The sequence below is a fragment of the Coccinella septempunctata genome, chromosome 2, assembly GCF_907165205.1.
Source record: "Coccinella septempunctata chromosome 2, icCocSept1.1, whole genome shotgun sequence".
In the NCBI taxonomy this organism is placed as follows: Eukaryota; Metazoa; Arthropoda; class Insecta; order Coleoptera; family Coccinellidae; genus Coccinella; species Coccinella septempunctata.
In genome coordinates, this window is record NC_058190.1 from 32313588 (window position 1) to 32329942 (window position 16355).

A 16355-nucleotide genomic window follows, 5' to 3' on the forward strand; every position below is an offset into this window, starting at 1 on the left:
GAAAAACCATAAAAAATGTTATTTTTAGTTCTAAATCTCACATACGGTTTCATCGAATGAAATGAATTTCGGAATACAGTTTTTCATTTATTTGATGAATCTTTTTCGAACACAAGATATCACCCACGTCTTCCAATTTTCTCATTATGGCCATTACGTCCTCCCATAAAAATACAAAAAAATCAAAGAACCCAACCCTTGAAACTAAATTGAACGCTATCTAATGAATATTTGAATATTTTGTAAAATAAAAGTTCTTCATATTTTCTAATATAATGCGGCTTTTTTGATTAACTTGATCGTTCCCAAAAAAGAATATCTGTGAAATTCGAAAAATTGGGTACATACTTTGACCGACGGCAACTCTTTTTAAAAGATTCACAGATGTGTAGTGTCACAGATGTGTAGTGTCACAGATGTAGCTAGTTATTCTGAAGATAATTTCGTTTTTCCAGGGGTGCCACATAGCTCATTATAAAAACTTAAAATGGCTATATCTTTTAAGCAGGGCCGTATCGGAAGAAAAGGTATCAGAAAAAAGTGTTTCTTTTGAGCTCAAGAATCTCCTGATAAAATATTTCTACGAGTCAAAGACTCACACTGTAGGCATGACCATTATTGTAACGAGCGTCAAAAAAGTGTCCTCAAGAAGGATATGGATTGTTGGTGTTCTGGGCAACCGGATTTTTCTTAGAACTTTGATCGAGACTTTGATCCTTCAGGTAAGCCAAACTTTCGAAGATTGTTCTCCTCTTCATCCAGGCTCGAATAATTCAAAATTGTCAATTATCGTCATTATATCCCAAAATTGAAGCAGAGCAGGATATATTCATTAATTGAAGATCACCCATGTATCGCAGGATTCAAATCCTGTGATAATCCCGAACTCGGTACTGAACCATTATAAACAATGACTCTTTTTCAGTCTTTTATCTATATGAAATTTAATGAAACCGAATTGAACTGGTGGGAATGAGAACTCCGCCATATTTTATACAGGAGCGATTATAGGTCACATTCGAAAATTCGATCATTTCGACGACTTAACCTTCTGTAAAAAAGGCCAATCTTTGAAATTAACAGTCTGTAGCACTTGTTATATAGTCGTTATAAATCATTGTAAGTTCGCAGTCGAAGTCAAATAGTCGAAATCATATTCTTACGTTGTATAGTCCAATGAAATTCATCTTTCTAGAAAAAAAGGAAAGCCCCTTTTCAGCCATTACTTGACCTATTCAGTATCGCCACTTCATAGAAGTACAAAAGAATGGTATATCGGTTGTGAGGGTGGCACTTACAGTAAATTCGTTATTCCAAAATAAAAAAGTGAGCGAGCTGAAGTTGGAATCATATATATAGGTGCGTGTTCTTTTTTGAAGTTGATTATTTTAGAGAAAATCTGAGTGAGGCAAGACATACAATTCATATACTCATAGTTAGCTAAACGAGAGTCTCTGAAGAAATAATACCTAGCATATCCCATGAATATTTGTAAGTTTTTCAGTGTAAAAAATGAATTGGGAGGTAAAGAAAATATGAATGAAACAAAAGACGCAAAATCTTCGGTAAGTACCTATACGCAAAATCTTTGGTAAGTACCTATACGTCTACAATACTTAACCCTATAAGTACCTACCTATTTATGAAGCAGAATAATTGAGTTCGTGAATTGATTTTTAGTCTTAATATCTAGTACATACCTACCTATATCTTGTTTTAAAAGTAGGCATAACGTGAATCAATTTTATGGAATTTTTCTAAAGGATAGTGGGTAACATATTCAGATTCATTTAAAGTGATCGAATATTTAAATTCAATCCCAATCATCATTGCACATTTCGCACAATAACAGGGAAGAGTACATCATTAATGTGAAACCACAATTATAAAAGACTCTCAATTTATTAGTTTGCTCAGAATTAAAGAAAAAACACAACGATTATTAACGAGTTTATTTATGTTATTATTGAATAATCTGGGAGACCTAGGAGTATAGCAGGTACATATTTTAAATTTCACAATAATTTATGCTTGAGGCATGCATAAAAGGTTCCTATTCATATTCCAGCATATACCTCAAAATTGCCACTTTATGTAGAATCTATATAAGGTCTGAACTCCAGGCTCAAAAGCTTCAGATATCAATAAATTTAATTCAAATTGTGGACTAAAATTGATTCTAGAATCTAGATAGTATGCTTTATGCTTGGAATATGCCTCAGCTATACCTATATTATGAATGTACATAGCCTATTGAAAGTCTCAATAGATTGAAGAGAATAATGATTAGCAATTGTTTCAGGGTTCTTGAAATTCAGTGGGAATCATAGGAACAAATGATAAGAACATAAACGATTAACAACTGAAGTCTTATTAGTATGACAAATTAGTAATAAGACCACTTACATATCGTGAACTCCACATCATTGACATTATGGTGGACCAATAGTTTATTGAAAATTTCTATAACACGCACCTTATCACAAAACAAGTACAAAAATTTAATTCAAAATAAACTATATTTTCGTAAACCACCGACTAACCAATAATCAGGTGTCCGACTGTCAAGTTGACAGTGTTGACACTTAAATTTAAAGGTTGGCAGTTGACAGACAGTTGATTGACCTTGATCATAGACGTGTATAACAAACTACCGATTTTAGATTTCGGAATGGGCTAGGTTACGGTATTCACAATGCAATTACTAAAAATTACTGTTTATTCATATTAAAATCGATTACAATTTGCGTTGTTTTCTGGGCCTCGGTGGATTCCAGGAAACAGGTGTATTATCAGTTATTGAAACAATTTGTAAACCTGCCATTTGAAGACCTTTGATGGAGGACTGGAAAAATTTATGAATGGCTTTAAATTGTATCCTCTCAAGATGAGAAATTCAAGTTCTTACCATTCTACCTGGACCAACACCTCTAACTCGGACTCTCACTGTTTTAATCCCTTTGTTATATGCTTTCTAGAACAATGATGAATGATTAATAAATATTCTAATATCACCTAAAATTACCTACTGTTCCAATGGTGATGGCTGTAGCTTGTGCAGCTATATTTGTCCCTTTTCTTGTATTCTTGAAACCTTCAATACCACAGCTTCTCAGCATTTGAGGATCCCCTACAAATAAACATACAAATCCCCAAAATAATTATTATCCACATATATGAGACTGCTGACCTTTACTATTAGTTAGAGATATTATAGTATTATTCGGAGAAGATTTGATATTGAATATTGGTAAATCTCTAAATCTTATTCCATTGAATAATTGATTAGGAGTATCCTTGGTAGGAAACATACTCTGCTTGCTGCAATAAATAGGCTCTCGTTATATTCGAATCAATAATAGGGGGTTCCACTAACTCTTTCAGTAGAATGTCCATTTCTTCAGCCTTCTCACCAGATGTACCTTCATCAATTTTTGGTAATGAACGAAGCATTTCTTTCCTATCCACGACATCTCTCAAATTGTTACAGGTGCAGTGTATTAGTTTCGATTGTATGAAGAACGTTGAGTCTAAGCCACCCAGCATTCTATTACAATTATAGAGTATCTGTCTCAAAGCCATAGCTGTGATAGTAATTCAAATTTTGTTTAATAAAGACAAGCAAAAAATTGCAGGGATCAAAAAAATTGCTCTAACAATTTAGGTTATATATTATTGTTTCTGTGATCATATCAGAGAATAAGAACATAGACCATAGTTCGTAGATTCAAGAAAAACGTTGTCACAAATACATAAAACCCCATTACGTTACTGGATTTTTTTTAAATAATCAACTCAAGAAGATATATCTTCTTGTAAACATTTATTTGAAGTTCTAACTATTCATAAAACATCATATTGAAGTCGTGAACATCCACAAAATCTTATTACAGTTTCTATGCTCTTCTGTCTGATAGGTTATGTTGAAATTCTGAAATAAGAAAATATTGAAAATAATATAAAAATAAATTAAATGGATATTTTTCCCTGTATTGTTGAATATTTCTATTTATCTATCACTACCAGAAGTGTCAGATCCATGGGAAATTAAAGTCAAATGCATTTTCTCGGTGAATACATATATTTACTTGCTCCCTGGCCTGGTGTAATTCGCGAAATTAATTTCAAGTTAAAGCAAAGATTGTTATACTTAAATGAATTTTTATTCTTGTCTTATATACTATCAAGTTGCTTTTAAACGTTTTAATTCCTTTTTTCATTATTACTTTCTTGTCTTCTACAAAAGAGTGAACAGAGAAGTTCTGGGGTTTCAGAAATATGGCTTCAGAACTTGGGGAACATATAAAAGATAATGAAGCTTTGCTTAATTCAGAAGGTATTAATGTTTGGAGTGCTACTCAAGAGTCATTAGAAAATCAAGCTTTGAATGAACTCAGAGAATTTGCTAAGGAAACTGCTGCAAAACAAGAAAATGAAAATAAAGACCAGATTGAAGATGAAGAACCAAAATCTAAGGAACTTATTATTCTTGAAAATTACATTCGAAAACAGGAAGAGTTAAGAAAACTTCAAATCCAGAAAAAAATAAGTGAGAAACCCAAACAAGTTGTCCCTGAAGATAAAGATCAGAATAAAGATTATGTAATATTGAAAAGAAAAAATGTTAGTGGCCCAGATAGTAAACGAAAGAAAAAGATCCTAAAAGTGGAAGATAAACATGCCCCCAATTCAAAAGATGATGATAGCTCATGTAGTGAATATATTCCATCAGAAGAAGGTAATAAATTATAGTACTACTTGGAAAAGTAATTTATGTTTAGTTCAACTTATGAATAAGATTAGTTTTCTCATAATATGCCATTTAGAATCAATTCACCAGAGCTATAAAATTCATACATTTTCTTATTATTCAACAGAAACTATTTTTTTAGAACAAATGAACATTGTGATGCTAAATAAATCAAAGCAATGTCAAAGAGATATTGATGCAATAAAATTCCAATATGAACAAAAAATAAATACCTCAACACAATGGTCTGAAGAATACTTACAATATGCCTCTAATCAATTAATTAACTTGATCTAAGTGAGAGTATGCTACATATCCTCCATTTTACTTGATGAATTTTCTATAAATATTCTTTCTATTGCTGCCAGAACCATACCCCAATCGTGGGTGGCAATAGATAAACTTCTTCGAATAGTTTCTCAATATCGTTATATATTATCTACAGTTAATTTTTTCATTTCAGATTCAGATTATGACTACGAAGGCAATTTGAGTGCCCATATATCTGTGAAACGCAGTACAAATAACAAATTCAAGGATTTGGAAAAATTAAAAGATGATGGATTAATTGATGATTATAACTTTAGATTAGATCATTATTATAAGCAGTTAGAAAAGAGAGACGAGGAAGATAATGCCTCCTCATCAGAAAACACTGTCAGTGATAAAAAAATTGACGGTGTATTGAAAGTTCCTGCAAAGTATTGGAACAAGTTATATAAGTATCAACAGAAAGGTGTGAAATGGTTATGGTCATTGCATCAGAAATCATCAGGCGGATTGCTTGGTGATGAAATGGGCTTAGGAAAAACTGTACAAATTATTTCTTTCTTATATGCCCTAGATTATAGTCGTATTCATACCCCATTTGGAAAGTAAGTTCAGAAACTTATTATGCAGGTTTGTCATGATTCGTTATTTATTGACACCTATTCTATAGCTTTGTCGGTAAAGGACCAACCATAATTGTTTGCCCAGCTACTGTGATACATCAGTGGGTCCAGCATTTTCATGAGTGGGCGCCTGAATTCAGAGTGGCTGTTCTCCACCAGTCTGGCAGATTTCAAGGTAATTTATTTCTTAATAATGTCAGTAATGAAAGATCATAGATATAAGTTAAATTTGACCACTCAATTTCTGGAAACCATTGGTTTCAAAATACTGTGATTTTAATGTTCGAATTGTCAGTATATTCTGGATAATGTTTATTATGATAAGGTTAGGTAATAGTTTTGTTACAGCTATTCTTAGCAAATCGGGATAGGTTATGGTTTTGTTAAGGTTCGGCAATGAATATGAGGTAATTTACAACACAAGCCTTTGGCCTCATGTTACCTTATTGACCACATCAAATCTCTATAGAGATTAAAGTCTCTCTATAGATGGCTTTGGTCATTCTATGAAAATTCTAAAACGTATTATTTTGTTAGATTAGGTTAAGTTAGGTTTTCTTGTCTCTTCAATTTGAATTTGAAAAATGTCTTTGAAAATTGGGAATCGGGACATTCCAAAATACTTGTATGATTCATAGAATTTGTGAAAAAGGCCCCTAGTTGCAAACTCAAATAATTTAGCAAAGAGGCGAGAGCAGGTCGTTTGGACCAAGAAGAAAGGAGGCGCAATAAGAAAATGTGATACTCGGGTCACCTCGGTATCGCCACATATGCCACTAACCCGATTAGCGTAGTTATCATGAAATTAGGCAATACTGTGCAATAAATTTGTAATTTAAATCTCAAGCACAGACTCGACTGACTTATATATTATCTATAAATATGTTATAATTTTATCCAGTGTATATGCTACACCACTGCAAATGAACCAAGTTCTGTCAATTAAGCTTGACTTGTATGTTATCACTCTTCGGCTTTGAACTGAATTGCCCCTCCTTGTATATCTTCCTAATTTGGACTAATTTTTGCTATTCCCTTTCTACAGTAGTGGCCATTTGAACCTCAACTCCTTGAATACGTTATCAAAAACAGTGTCTTTGGGAAAGCGTTTCTCCACTATATAGATTTTTTGTGATGCATTCATTTCAATGCTTGAATAAAATTCGCAGGGAATAAAGCTGTATTGATAAGGGATATAAATGAAGACAATGGAGTATTAGTAACTACCTATCTTGGAATACTCAAATACAAAGGGAACCTCCTGGATCATCATTGGCATTATCTTATATTAGATGAAGGACATAAAATTAGAAATGCAACAGCAAAAGTTACTGTAGCTGTCAAACAGATCAGGACACCTCATAGGATTTTATTGAGTGGTAGCCCAATGCAGAATAACTTGCAGGAATTGTGGAGTCTTTTCGATTTCACAAATCCTGGAATCTTGGGTGCTCTGAATACTTTTATGGAACATTTCAATAATCCAATTATTCAAGGTGGTTTCGCGAATGCATCTCCTATGCAGGTAAATATTGAAAATTTAAATTCAGATATAGGCAATTGAAGTATGTTCATTTTTTGCTGAAGAAATATTGGCTCAATTGTTATGTTCATGTTTTCAGGAAGCTACAGCATTGTCGGTGGCTACTGCTTTGAAAAATTTGATATCACCGTTTTTATTGAGGAGAACAAAAGCGGAAGTGCAAGACAATATAGAGCTCCCAAGTAAGAGTGAACAAGTTTTATTCTGTTCATTAAGTGATTACCAGAGGATGCTCTACAAGGATTATTTGATGGTATGAAAAAAATCTTTTTGAAGTACTCTGTTGGTTTACTGTTTTAATTGAGTGCAGAGTATAAGTAAGATATTTAGTTTTTAATCAACAGTTATGTCATAGTTGAATGGATGTGGAAATATTTTTCCGTATACTAGAAGTATAATGTGTTCTTGGGTCAGTGATTTCAGCAGTTGGTTCTTCAGTACAAATAACAAGTCAAAAATCATTTTCCATTCAGAATTTTCAAAAATGAGCTTTGAAAATTGCATACACAAATATTGTTATTTGTGATATATTCCATTCATTCACAGCTTACACCTTATCTTATATTTCATTGAGTCTTAGTAGACTTCCTTCTTTAAATACTAATTAGAAGTAGCTTTCTTTCAGATAGTAATGATTTTATACATATTTGGAAAATGAAATTAAACAGGTCAACTGTTTTTATTTGAAACAATTACAAAGTACAAATCTTTTGAGACAAACTAATGAATAATCCTCAATTTGGGTGCAAAATTCAATTTGAAGCTTAATTAATTCTTAATTTTATCTTTCTGTATGCCTTTATACTTTTGTTTATTGCAGAGTTGAATACTTGTTTGGATCAAGTAATCTGGTCTCTATTATTAATGAATTTTGCCTATCCAGGTAGCTGTGAAGCTCAAAAGTTTGTTTAAAGGTGATTTGTGTGATATTATATATTACTCCTAAATATGAATCATTTGTAGAAATTTCATTAACTGCTTTCCATTATCTTACTGTAGATATTTTTCTATAACTCATTTAAAGTTGTCATTCAAGGAAAAGTTTGTTTCTTCTTAGAGATAATAGACTCTAGGAAGACACAATCTTTCTATTACTTAACTTCCTATCTGGACTAATAAGTATAAATTGTCATTGTCGTTTTGAGTTTTCTTTGTTGAGTTGAGTTCATAAACTGAGTGAGCTTTTATTACTTGTTGCGTTCATAAACATTTTCTTCCTCGTAGTATGCTCTCTCTGAGCATTGTCATACTCGTACTCTATTCTCAGAGTAAGTTTGTGAACGCAACCTAGGAGTGAATGATAAAATATTTTATTAAAAAAAGATCGAGTTTTTCCAAATTGTTTTGCTGTTAATACATATTGATTGAAGAAATGTGTTTGCAGAGTGAACATGTGAACAATATTCTGGGCAGAGGGACAAAAACATGGAGTTCTGATAATTATATAAGAGCTAATATGTTAATGGCCATTACTTCTTTAAGGAAGATCTGCAATCATCCTGATATATTCATCTATGATGATGATGAAATACCTGAAGAGGTTGGTGGGATTATTTTTTACTTGGTTTTTTTTGGAAGCTACAACTGTTTATCTCAATAATGGATATATTCTAATTTGTTTTTAGACTGATGAGGAAAATATGTTTGGATATTACAAAAAATCTGGGAAGATGATTGTGGTCTCTGCTCTACTTAAAATATGGAAGAAGCAAAAACATCGAGTTCTGCTATTTTCCCAAGGAAGGGCAATGATAAAGATTTTTGAGAAATTTTTGCAAGACCAAAATTATCAGTATTTGAAGATGGATGGTACAACATCTATAGGCTCTAGACAAACTTTAATAGATAAGTTCAATAAAGTGAGTTTTTTCTACTGGAAATTATTTCCAACAACCATAAATTTGAAAATTCATTTTTATAACCGATTATGAGATAATTATAATACAATTTAACATTGTCTATATGTCTGTTATGTTGAGGTGATGGTTGTTCAAAAAAAAAAATTTTCACTTCACATTTAGAGTTCCACTAATTTCGTGAATATGACAATTCTACTTGATTCATAACTTTTATACCATGTTTCCAACAAGTTGTTCCTTGATTATGTAAAAGTAGTTTTCTTTAGATTGAAAATATTCTCAATAAAAATTTTTTCTTTAGGATGAAACAATTGATGTATTCCTCCTAACAACAAAAGTTGGTGGACTAGGTGTGAACTTAACAGGTGCTGATAGAGTCATTATTTATGATCCAGATTGGAATCCAGCCACAGACACACAGGCAAGAGAAAGAGCTTGGAGAATTGGTCAAAATAAGCAAGTCACAATATACAGATTAATCTCAGCTGGTACTATTGAAGAAAAAATGTACCAGCGTCAGATATGGAAACAACTACTCAGTAACAAGATTCTGATTGATCCTAAAACTCACAGAGCTTTCAAGTCCTCTGATCTTTTTGATCTTTTCTCCCTGCAAGAACCCACTGATAATTCAAACCCAGAAACAACAAATATATTTCATGATTCAAGAGTTAGGATACAGGAAAAACTATTAGAAAAAAAGAAAAGCAAAAAGAAAGACATCAGTGGAGATGAAATAGTGTTTTCTGAAGAAAAGATAGAGAAAATGAAATTATTGGCGCAACAACTGGCGAAAAACATCACACAAGAGAAACCAGAGTGCAGTAAAACATCATATCAAAAACAATTGGAAGAAGAAAGATTGGAAAGGCTCAGAAAGAAGGAAGAACTAAAAAAGTTGTCAGTTCAGGAACTTCTGGTTTTGAATCGTGAAAAGGCTAAGGCAAAACCTGAAGATACCTCTAACAAAGTTGATGATCGTGAAATAGCTTGCAGTTTTTCTAAAGCTTTGGATATAGCTGAAACTAAAGCTGAGCTCTATAATAAACTGATGGAAGGAAAACTCGATGTAAAAGTATTGGAAGAAAAACTAAATAAGGAAAAGCTAAAAGAAAAAGAAGCTGAAAAATCCGAGGTAAAATTGAAGAATAAAAACAAGGAAGATAAGAAAAAAGATAAAAAGGAAAAGGTGTACATAGATGAAAGTGGTAAAATTGATGGAGAAAAAGTTGAGGGACTGGTAAAAACAGAGAAAAAGAAATCCAAAAGAAATGATACTCATCAAGATTCAAACAAAGATGATTTTATACTCAGCAAGTTGTTTTCTAGTAAAGGTGAAATTATACAAATATTAATTTTTTGACCCTTCAATTGCCAGTAATCATGAAATATTTGATTAAGGCTAATTATTTTTTCTCTCTCTCTTAGGCGTTTCAGGAGCTCTTGAACATGACTCAATCATCAAGGGAAGTGTAAGGCAGAATAATTTAAGAATATCATCAGCTGCTAGTGAGAAGGCACAGAAAGCTATGCAAGCAATTACCAAATCAAGACTTGAAAAATGGAGGTGGTGATCTCAGGGATGAATGAATATGATCCAATTGTTATATACTCAAATATTTATGCAGTTTTGTATATTTTGAATAAATCTTTTTTTATCATTTTTCTCATTTAAAACTTACAAATGAATAAACCACTCATTCATCACCATCAATGATGGTGTAGGGGTAAATACCTACCTATACTCCAAAATCGCTGGTGATGCTTTGGTAAGAATTAATGAGTCAGTTCTAAGTAATGAAAGATAATAATTCAGATACTTTACATCTTCTGATATAAAATCAATAAATGTTGTGATCTTAATCGACGAGCAAAACCAGCATGGTCTTAAATTCTTAACAGAAAAACCATTACTTCGCCTTGAAAGACTGGATGCTAATCATGGTTTCGGCATCATGTGTCCTCGTCAGAGCAACAGAACTTCCACCTAGACGAAACAAGAGCGAGTTGATGGCTCGATTTCATTAGTCGGTACAGTGAAGTACACACTAGCCCCATCTGACCGGAAATGAGGTCCAACTCAATTCACTTTCCTATCTCTCAGAGCAGAGATGAGCATGTATCTATCAAAGATTACAGACCTAAACTAACTCTTTGGTATCCATTATCCATTTGCTCGAACTATAGCTCGAACTTTCAGATTGCAGGAACGGACGTTTATCACGGTAATCAAGTAGCCATCCGCGGGATGGCACTCATACGGACTCATATACGATATGGTCATACATCCGTAAAGGATTTCAAAGAAATACATATTACTTAATAATATATTATAATGAGATATTAAAAACTAAATCTGACTGAACACAATATACATATATATGTACATTTTCATGAGTTGAAATCACTAATCAGTCCTATATCTCCAGAGCGAACTCTCCACAATCCTTGCTTCATGAAGATAAATAATGTCTGGGCAATGATATTTATTGCATTGCATTCAAGTCGAAATAAAACCTTGATTCGATTCTTTGTAAGATATCATTTTCCACGCGTTATTTCTTCCGTTTTTTTGCGGTTAAGTTTTGACTTTATTGCTTTTTATTACTATATGCGCTATGTTTGCCTCACCATCACCAATAAAGTCAAAACTTAACCGCAAAAAAACGGAAGAAATAACGCGTGGACAACGATACCTTACAAAGAATTGAATCAAGGTTTTATTTCGATTTAAATGCAATGCAATAAATATCATTGCCAGACGTGGATGGTACATCGTAGGAATAAACCAGTTGGGATATCCCTAGGAAATACTAAGCGGGATATCTAAGGGATATCTTAACTTAAAATCCCTAAAATTTTACAGCTTCGCCTTTAGTCCAATTCTCCAATTAAAAAAAAACTAAACTTTAAACTAAAGGAACCTTTAAGCTCAAGCCGCGCTTTGAGTTTGATTATGAAACTGGCCGTAAAATAACTGTTGCCCTGGACGTTGAAATCATAAATATATCGCAAATTCTAGATAGGGCTAGGTGAATAATGAACTAAATTAATTCATATATACTATATACGCTGATATAAAATCAACAAATGGTTGCGATCTAAATCAAACTAGCCCACCACCATCAATCAAATAAGTATTTACAGAAATACAATTTCATCTAGAAATCTAACGATTATAAAAAATATTTATCTCTTAGCGGAGTTCTTCAAGGTGCTTCTATCTTCTATACCCATTATGAATGGAACGGTGGGACATCGTGAAGTGCAGGGGAATTGGCCTGTATGTATACCAAAAGAGTGTCTTGTGTCTTGCATGGTCTATACTCTCTTTTGACAATTTAGACATTTTAGGTACGTCTTGTCTGCGCGTTAATTTTTGATCAAAAGTAACTCCTAGATCCCTCGATTCAGTAACTCGTCAGCAGTTGATTCTTCAAACTATAAAATCGAAATGTTGCGGTATAAGATTAGGCGGCTAAACTTTGGTTTAAATTCGAGGACCGGCTAAAGTTCGAGAAAATATTTATTTGCGTCAGGGAATTTCATATTTATCCGGCTAATGTGCACATTACCCGATAAATGAAACGGCTCAAATAAATGTATTCAAAGGACACGCGGGGTATGGTGGGCCTCGTGAATTTTCGGATGGCATGAAAAAACATTTAATGCTGCTTTGCATAATTAGGTGGGGCTAGGTTGCATAACGGCCATTATGGTTTTCAATTACAAGACTTGCAGCGGGGTTTACAAAACTTTGATTGCCGATCAACGATTTGACAGTCACTCGCCATTTACAAAACGAAATCACTGGAACCTTTTTATTTCTGAATATATTGAAGAAATAAGTACAAATTGATTGATAACACGGGTCAACACCAAATTTGACTTTGACTGCAAAGCATAAAATTTCGATAGTTTAGATCCTAATTAGGCGAAAAAATAATATATGGCATGAAAAAGTTTGCTTCTTTGTTTAGGAGACTGATTCAACTATAGCATTTACAATAAAAACAAAGAGTTGGTTACTCTTTGATAAAAACAAGCAACATGTGGAGCCCATGGCTTGTCTTGATTCCAAACAGGAAAGTCAAAATATGCTTCATAGGCTTCAGAGAGAACGTGAGATGTCTTTAATTCGTATTTCACGTCACGAATTATAATAAATTGACCACATATAAAACAAAATGCATCAGCATCGTATTCACACTTTCTTGACAATATTTGAAGTTTGTCTGGGCTAGTAAACAACACCTAATCATTGTTTATGACTCGAGTGCCCTCTAGCGGCACTTTATAAACGTAAACACCCCACTTTCATCGGACGGTCTTTTTGAATTATTAAAAATTATAAAAAAAATGAAGAACGACTATTAATACTATAACTATCACAAAAGCAAACTTTATACCAAAAAAAGTTATTTTCCTTTCGTTTTTGTGCATAATTAACCGGAAAATCCTAGTATAAACGTTAGGACAAAAAACAAAAATTTTTTTGTAGAGTCGTGTAATCATTGAATGAACGACATGGACGTACTTGTGTAGATCTATATTTGATGAGATAATCAGGTCGATTCTGTTCGCATCTTGTTATGACATTGCTAAATCTACAACTTTGTTATAATTATAAAATATAACAATATGACTGAGCGAACAAATATTCTGTTTCTTCGTTTTATGCAATATTGGTTATGAGTTTTGGCCATAGCAATATTGTTGGAAAATAATCGAATGTTTGAGCTGACAACACTGTTTTGAAGGGAAGATTGTCATTTCATAGAGGAGATCACATAATTCTCATAGAACTATAAGTATAGAATTATGTGATAATTCTATAATAGTTCTATGGAAAAGAAGAACAGGTTGTGTTAAATCAAAGAGTATCAATTAATCAATTGATACTCTTTAGTTTAATGTTTGGTGGTTTTTGATAAATAAATGTACACTAACAGCTTGAACATTTATATTATGAAATCTCTTTCTGTTGATGTATGAAACTTCTGGATGAATCGGGTCAGTTTGGGGAAACTATTGCAACATGGGTACAATCAATTGTACCTATTGCATTAGGAAAATTTGAATTTGCATTCCGTAATCTGAAATTATTTTTATCAGAAATTAAATTGGTAATTAGAAAAGAACTATAAATGCTAATTCTCAGCATTTCTTATTTCCATTTCACTTGTGGCGAATTTAATTATTTATTTATTTATCTTGCCAACAAATGGGTGGATATAAGATTGCTGATTCTAATTATTGCTGTACTCATAGCAGGCTGACTTATTCCAATATTTAGGTCTTCACCAATATTAGTTTGATAGCTTCCATTACTGAAGAAGATAAGACTTGCGAAAACCTAAAAAATAGATGCCTTCAAACTTTTTTTCAATGGATTTTCACTCACTTGTAGGTAAAAAGGAACTGTACCTTCTCTGATCGATTCCCCAACCAATCCACTCAATTCTTCTACTATCAAGCTAGCTTGCGTTCTTATTCAACCGAAACATTTTCAAAAACATTTTATCAGGCAATTCAAATGGATTACTGGTGTCCCTAATATATCGAAAGTGTAGTTTCATATTTGCTCTATACCTAAATAACAAGTTCAAGTGAAGTTTTCCAAAAAGTTACTGAAACGAAGCATGTTTATAATTACTTACCTATTTTCAAGAATTTCCAACACTTGGAAGAAATAAAAAGCAAGGGATTCACTGCCATTTTCAACTTTGTTATGTTATAACAAGTACTAAAATGATGTTGCTGATATAGCAAACTGAAATAACAAGATGTTATTAAAATTGACAGATCATATTGCTCAAAATCAATGATTAGAATACCAGTTTTTCAAACTTTGCTGTGAAAGCAATATCTTTTTTATAACCATATTACTATTTCCAAACAGAATCGACCTGATTATAATATTCCCTGAATGTTCATGACTGAATTATCGATTTAAAACGAATAGACATTTATCTGTCAACGAAGCGCTGATCAACCTTTGTGAAACCGGGTCTACATATGAAGGTGAGGAAAGTGATACTTTCCCGCATGGGACTGCCGTATATTTCGAGTTCCAAATATCAATTTATTGTACTCACAGATAACAGAGATCCTGTGATTGTACTAGGTTGTTTGCCAGTTGAGCCCGTTTGCAACAGCCGAGAATTCTCGTGAGAATTTACTCGAGAATTCATGCGCCGAATTCTTTAGCGTTACATACGCACTTTCGGTAGAATTCACTGTTTAGTTGCATACAAAATAATCTCTGCCATTTTCTTACCAAAATTTGGTAGAGAATTCTTGGCTATTACAAACGGGCTTTAGGAGCAATTGAAAATACTGACGAAAACAGCTGTATCTCGGCTATGGAGTTGATTAGACCTATCATATACCTACTAAAATAGGCTTTTCGGACTCATCCTCAGGTCAACGTATAACGTACGTAAATTTACCAGTTCGAAACACTAAGTATGTACCTATAGCTCTTGCCGAGTCTCTTTCCCTTTGGATGATATTAACGACAACTTTAAACTTTACTATTTCAGAACGGGTGCAAATACTGCAAAGACCGCCTGTTTTATCGCGAAACATTTTCGAACATGGCATTACCTCTTGCATTATTGCAGCATCTGTATAAACCTATAAACGACAACTTTTTCGTTGGAAAGTGGTACGTGTGAGTCAAGGCGTAGGAAGGAAGTGTAATCATCTGTAGTTGGAGATTTCGGCTCACGTGACGTTCTGCCCGCCTAATGACAGTGTGTGGGATGCAGAGCTCCATTAGGTATGTAGCTTATGCTATCGGCTGCAATCCGTAAAATCGAATAACGACCTGTTAAACGTGATCTGAATACTGACCAATACTGTATTAATTTTATTTTCCACGATGAGCGCATTTCCCCATAGAAAATTTCAATATTTGTCATAAATGAATATGCATTGTAGGGATATACTCGAATATTTTGTTGAAGTATTTCCGAAAAATTGATTCTGAGAATGTGTCCCACTTTTCTGCAACAGTTTGAATGACGCGAATAAACGTCGAGAGAAATTCATTATCTCCTTAATATGTTCAATTATATTCTAAAGACGGACAGAAGATAATTCGAGGAACTGAAGAGGCAAGAGGCTCAGAAAAAAATATCACAACAGCCTCTTCTCACTCTCCGATAAAACAACACACTCCAAATCAAATATCACATCGAGCAACAATAAGGAAGAAATGGAGATCGTCCGCATGGCCACTGAATTCTGCGCCAAAATATCCCACATAGCCTTCTTGATACGCGAGGCGACTCGCGAAGCTTTCA

General features: G+C 33.2%; 2 protein-coding genes across 3 annotated transcripts; one reads left to right on the forward strand and one right to left on the reverse strand.

The window, feature by feature from the left end:
• Positions 1–2705: 2705 nt before the first annotated feature.
• On the reverse strand, positions 2706–3675 carry LOC123308624 (28S ribosomal protein S11, mitochondrial). The gene is made up of 5 exons (XM_044891372.1): positions 3377–3675; positions 3191–3321; positions 3030–3130; positions 2909–2974; positions 2706–2845 (listed from the first exon to the last, which is right to left on the reverse strand). Exons 1-5 carry the CDS (start codon positions 3580–3582, stop codon positions 2738–2740), a joined length of 612 nt encoding a protein of 203 aa, XP_044747307.1. The 5' UTR covers positions 3583–3675; the 3' UTR covers positions 2706–2737.
• A 225-nt stretch (positions 3676–3900) lies between these two features.
• On the forward strand, positions 3901–10706 carry LOC123308622 (DNA excision repair protein ERCC-6-like). Of its 2 annotated transcripts, XM_044891370.1 has the most exons (10): positions 3901–4070; positions 4275–4738; positions 5214–5625; positions 5691–5818; positions 6813–7168; positions 7266–7439; positions 8571–8726; positions 8812–9045; positions 9347–10379; positions 10474–10706. In XM_044891370.1, exons 2-10 carry the CDS (start codon positions 4279–4281, stop codon positions 10617–10619), a joined length of 3099 nt encoding a protein of 1032 aa, XP_044747305.1. In that variant the 5' UTR covers positions 3901–4070; positions 4275–4278; the 3' UTR covers positions 10620–10706. The 2 variants fall into 2 exon arrangements, with proteins under 2 accessions (XP_044747305.1, XP_044747303.1); XM_044891368.1 differs by lacking the exon at positions 3901–4070 and having other exon boundaries at positions 4107–4738.
• Positions 10707–16355: the final 5649 nt, after the last annotated feature.

What these genes read in the sequence shown, in the direction of transcription:
- LOC123308624 (XM_044891372.1), bottom strand. Translation starts at nt 3,582, where the DNA reads ATGGCTTTGAGACAGATACTCTATAATTGTAATAGAATGCTGGGTGGC. An exon ending in ATCTCTAACTAATAGTAAAG is followed by an intron (nt 3,131 to 3,190) that starts GTCAGCAGTCTC and finishes GTTTATTTGTAG; the next exon opens with GGGATCCTCAAATGCTGAGA. An exon ending in GTGTTGGTCCAGGTAGAATG is followed by an intron (nt 2,846 to 2,908) that starts GTAAGAACTTGA and finishes AAATTTTTCCAG; the next exon opens with TCCTCCATCAAAGGTCTTCA.
- LOC123308622 (XM_044891370.1), top strand. Translation starts at nt 4,279, where the DNA reads ATGGCTTCAGAACTTGGGGAACATATAAAAGATAATGAAGCTTTGCTT. An exon ending in ATTCATACCCCATTTGGAAA is followed by an intron (nt 5,626 to 5,690) that starts GTAAGTTCAGAA and finishes CCTATTCTATAG; the next exon opens with CTTTGTCGGTAAAGGACCAA. An exon ending in CGAATGCATCTCCTATGCAG is followed by an intron (nt 7,169 to 7,265) that starts GTAAATATTGAA and finishes TCATGTTTTCAG; the next exon opens with GAAGCTACAGCATTGTCGGT.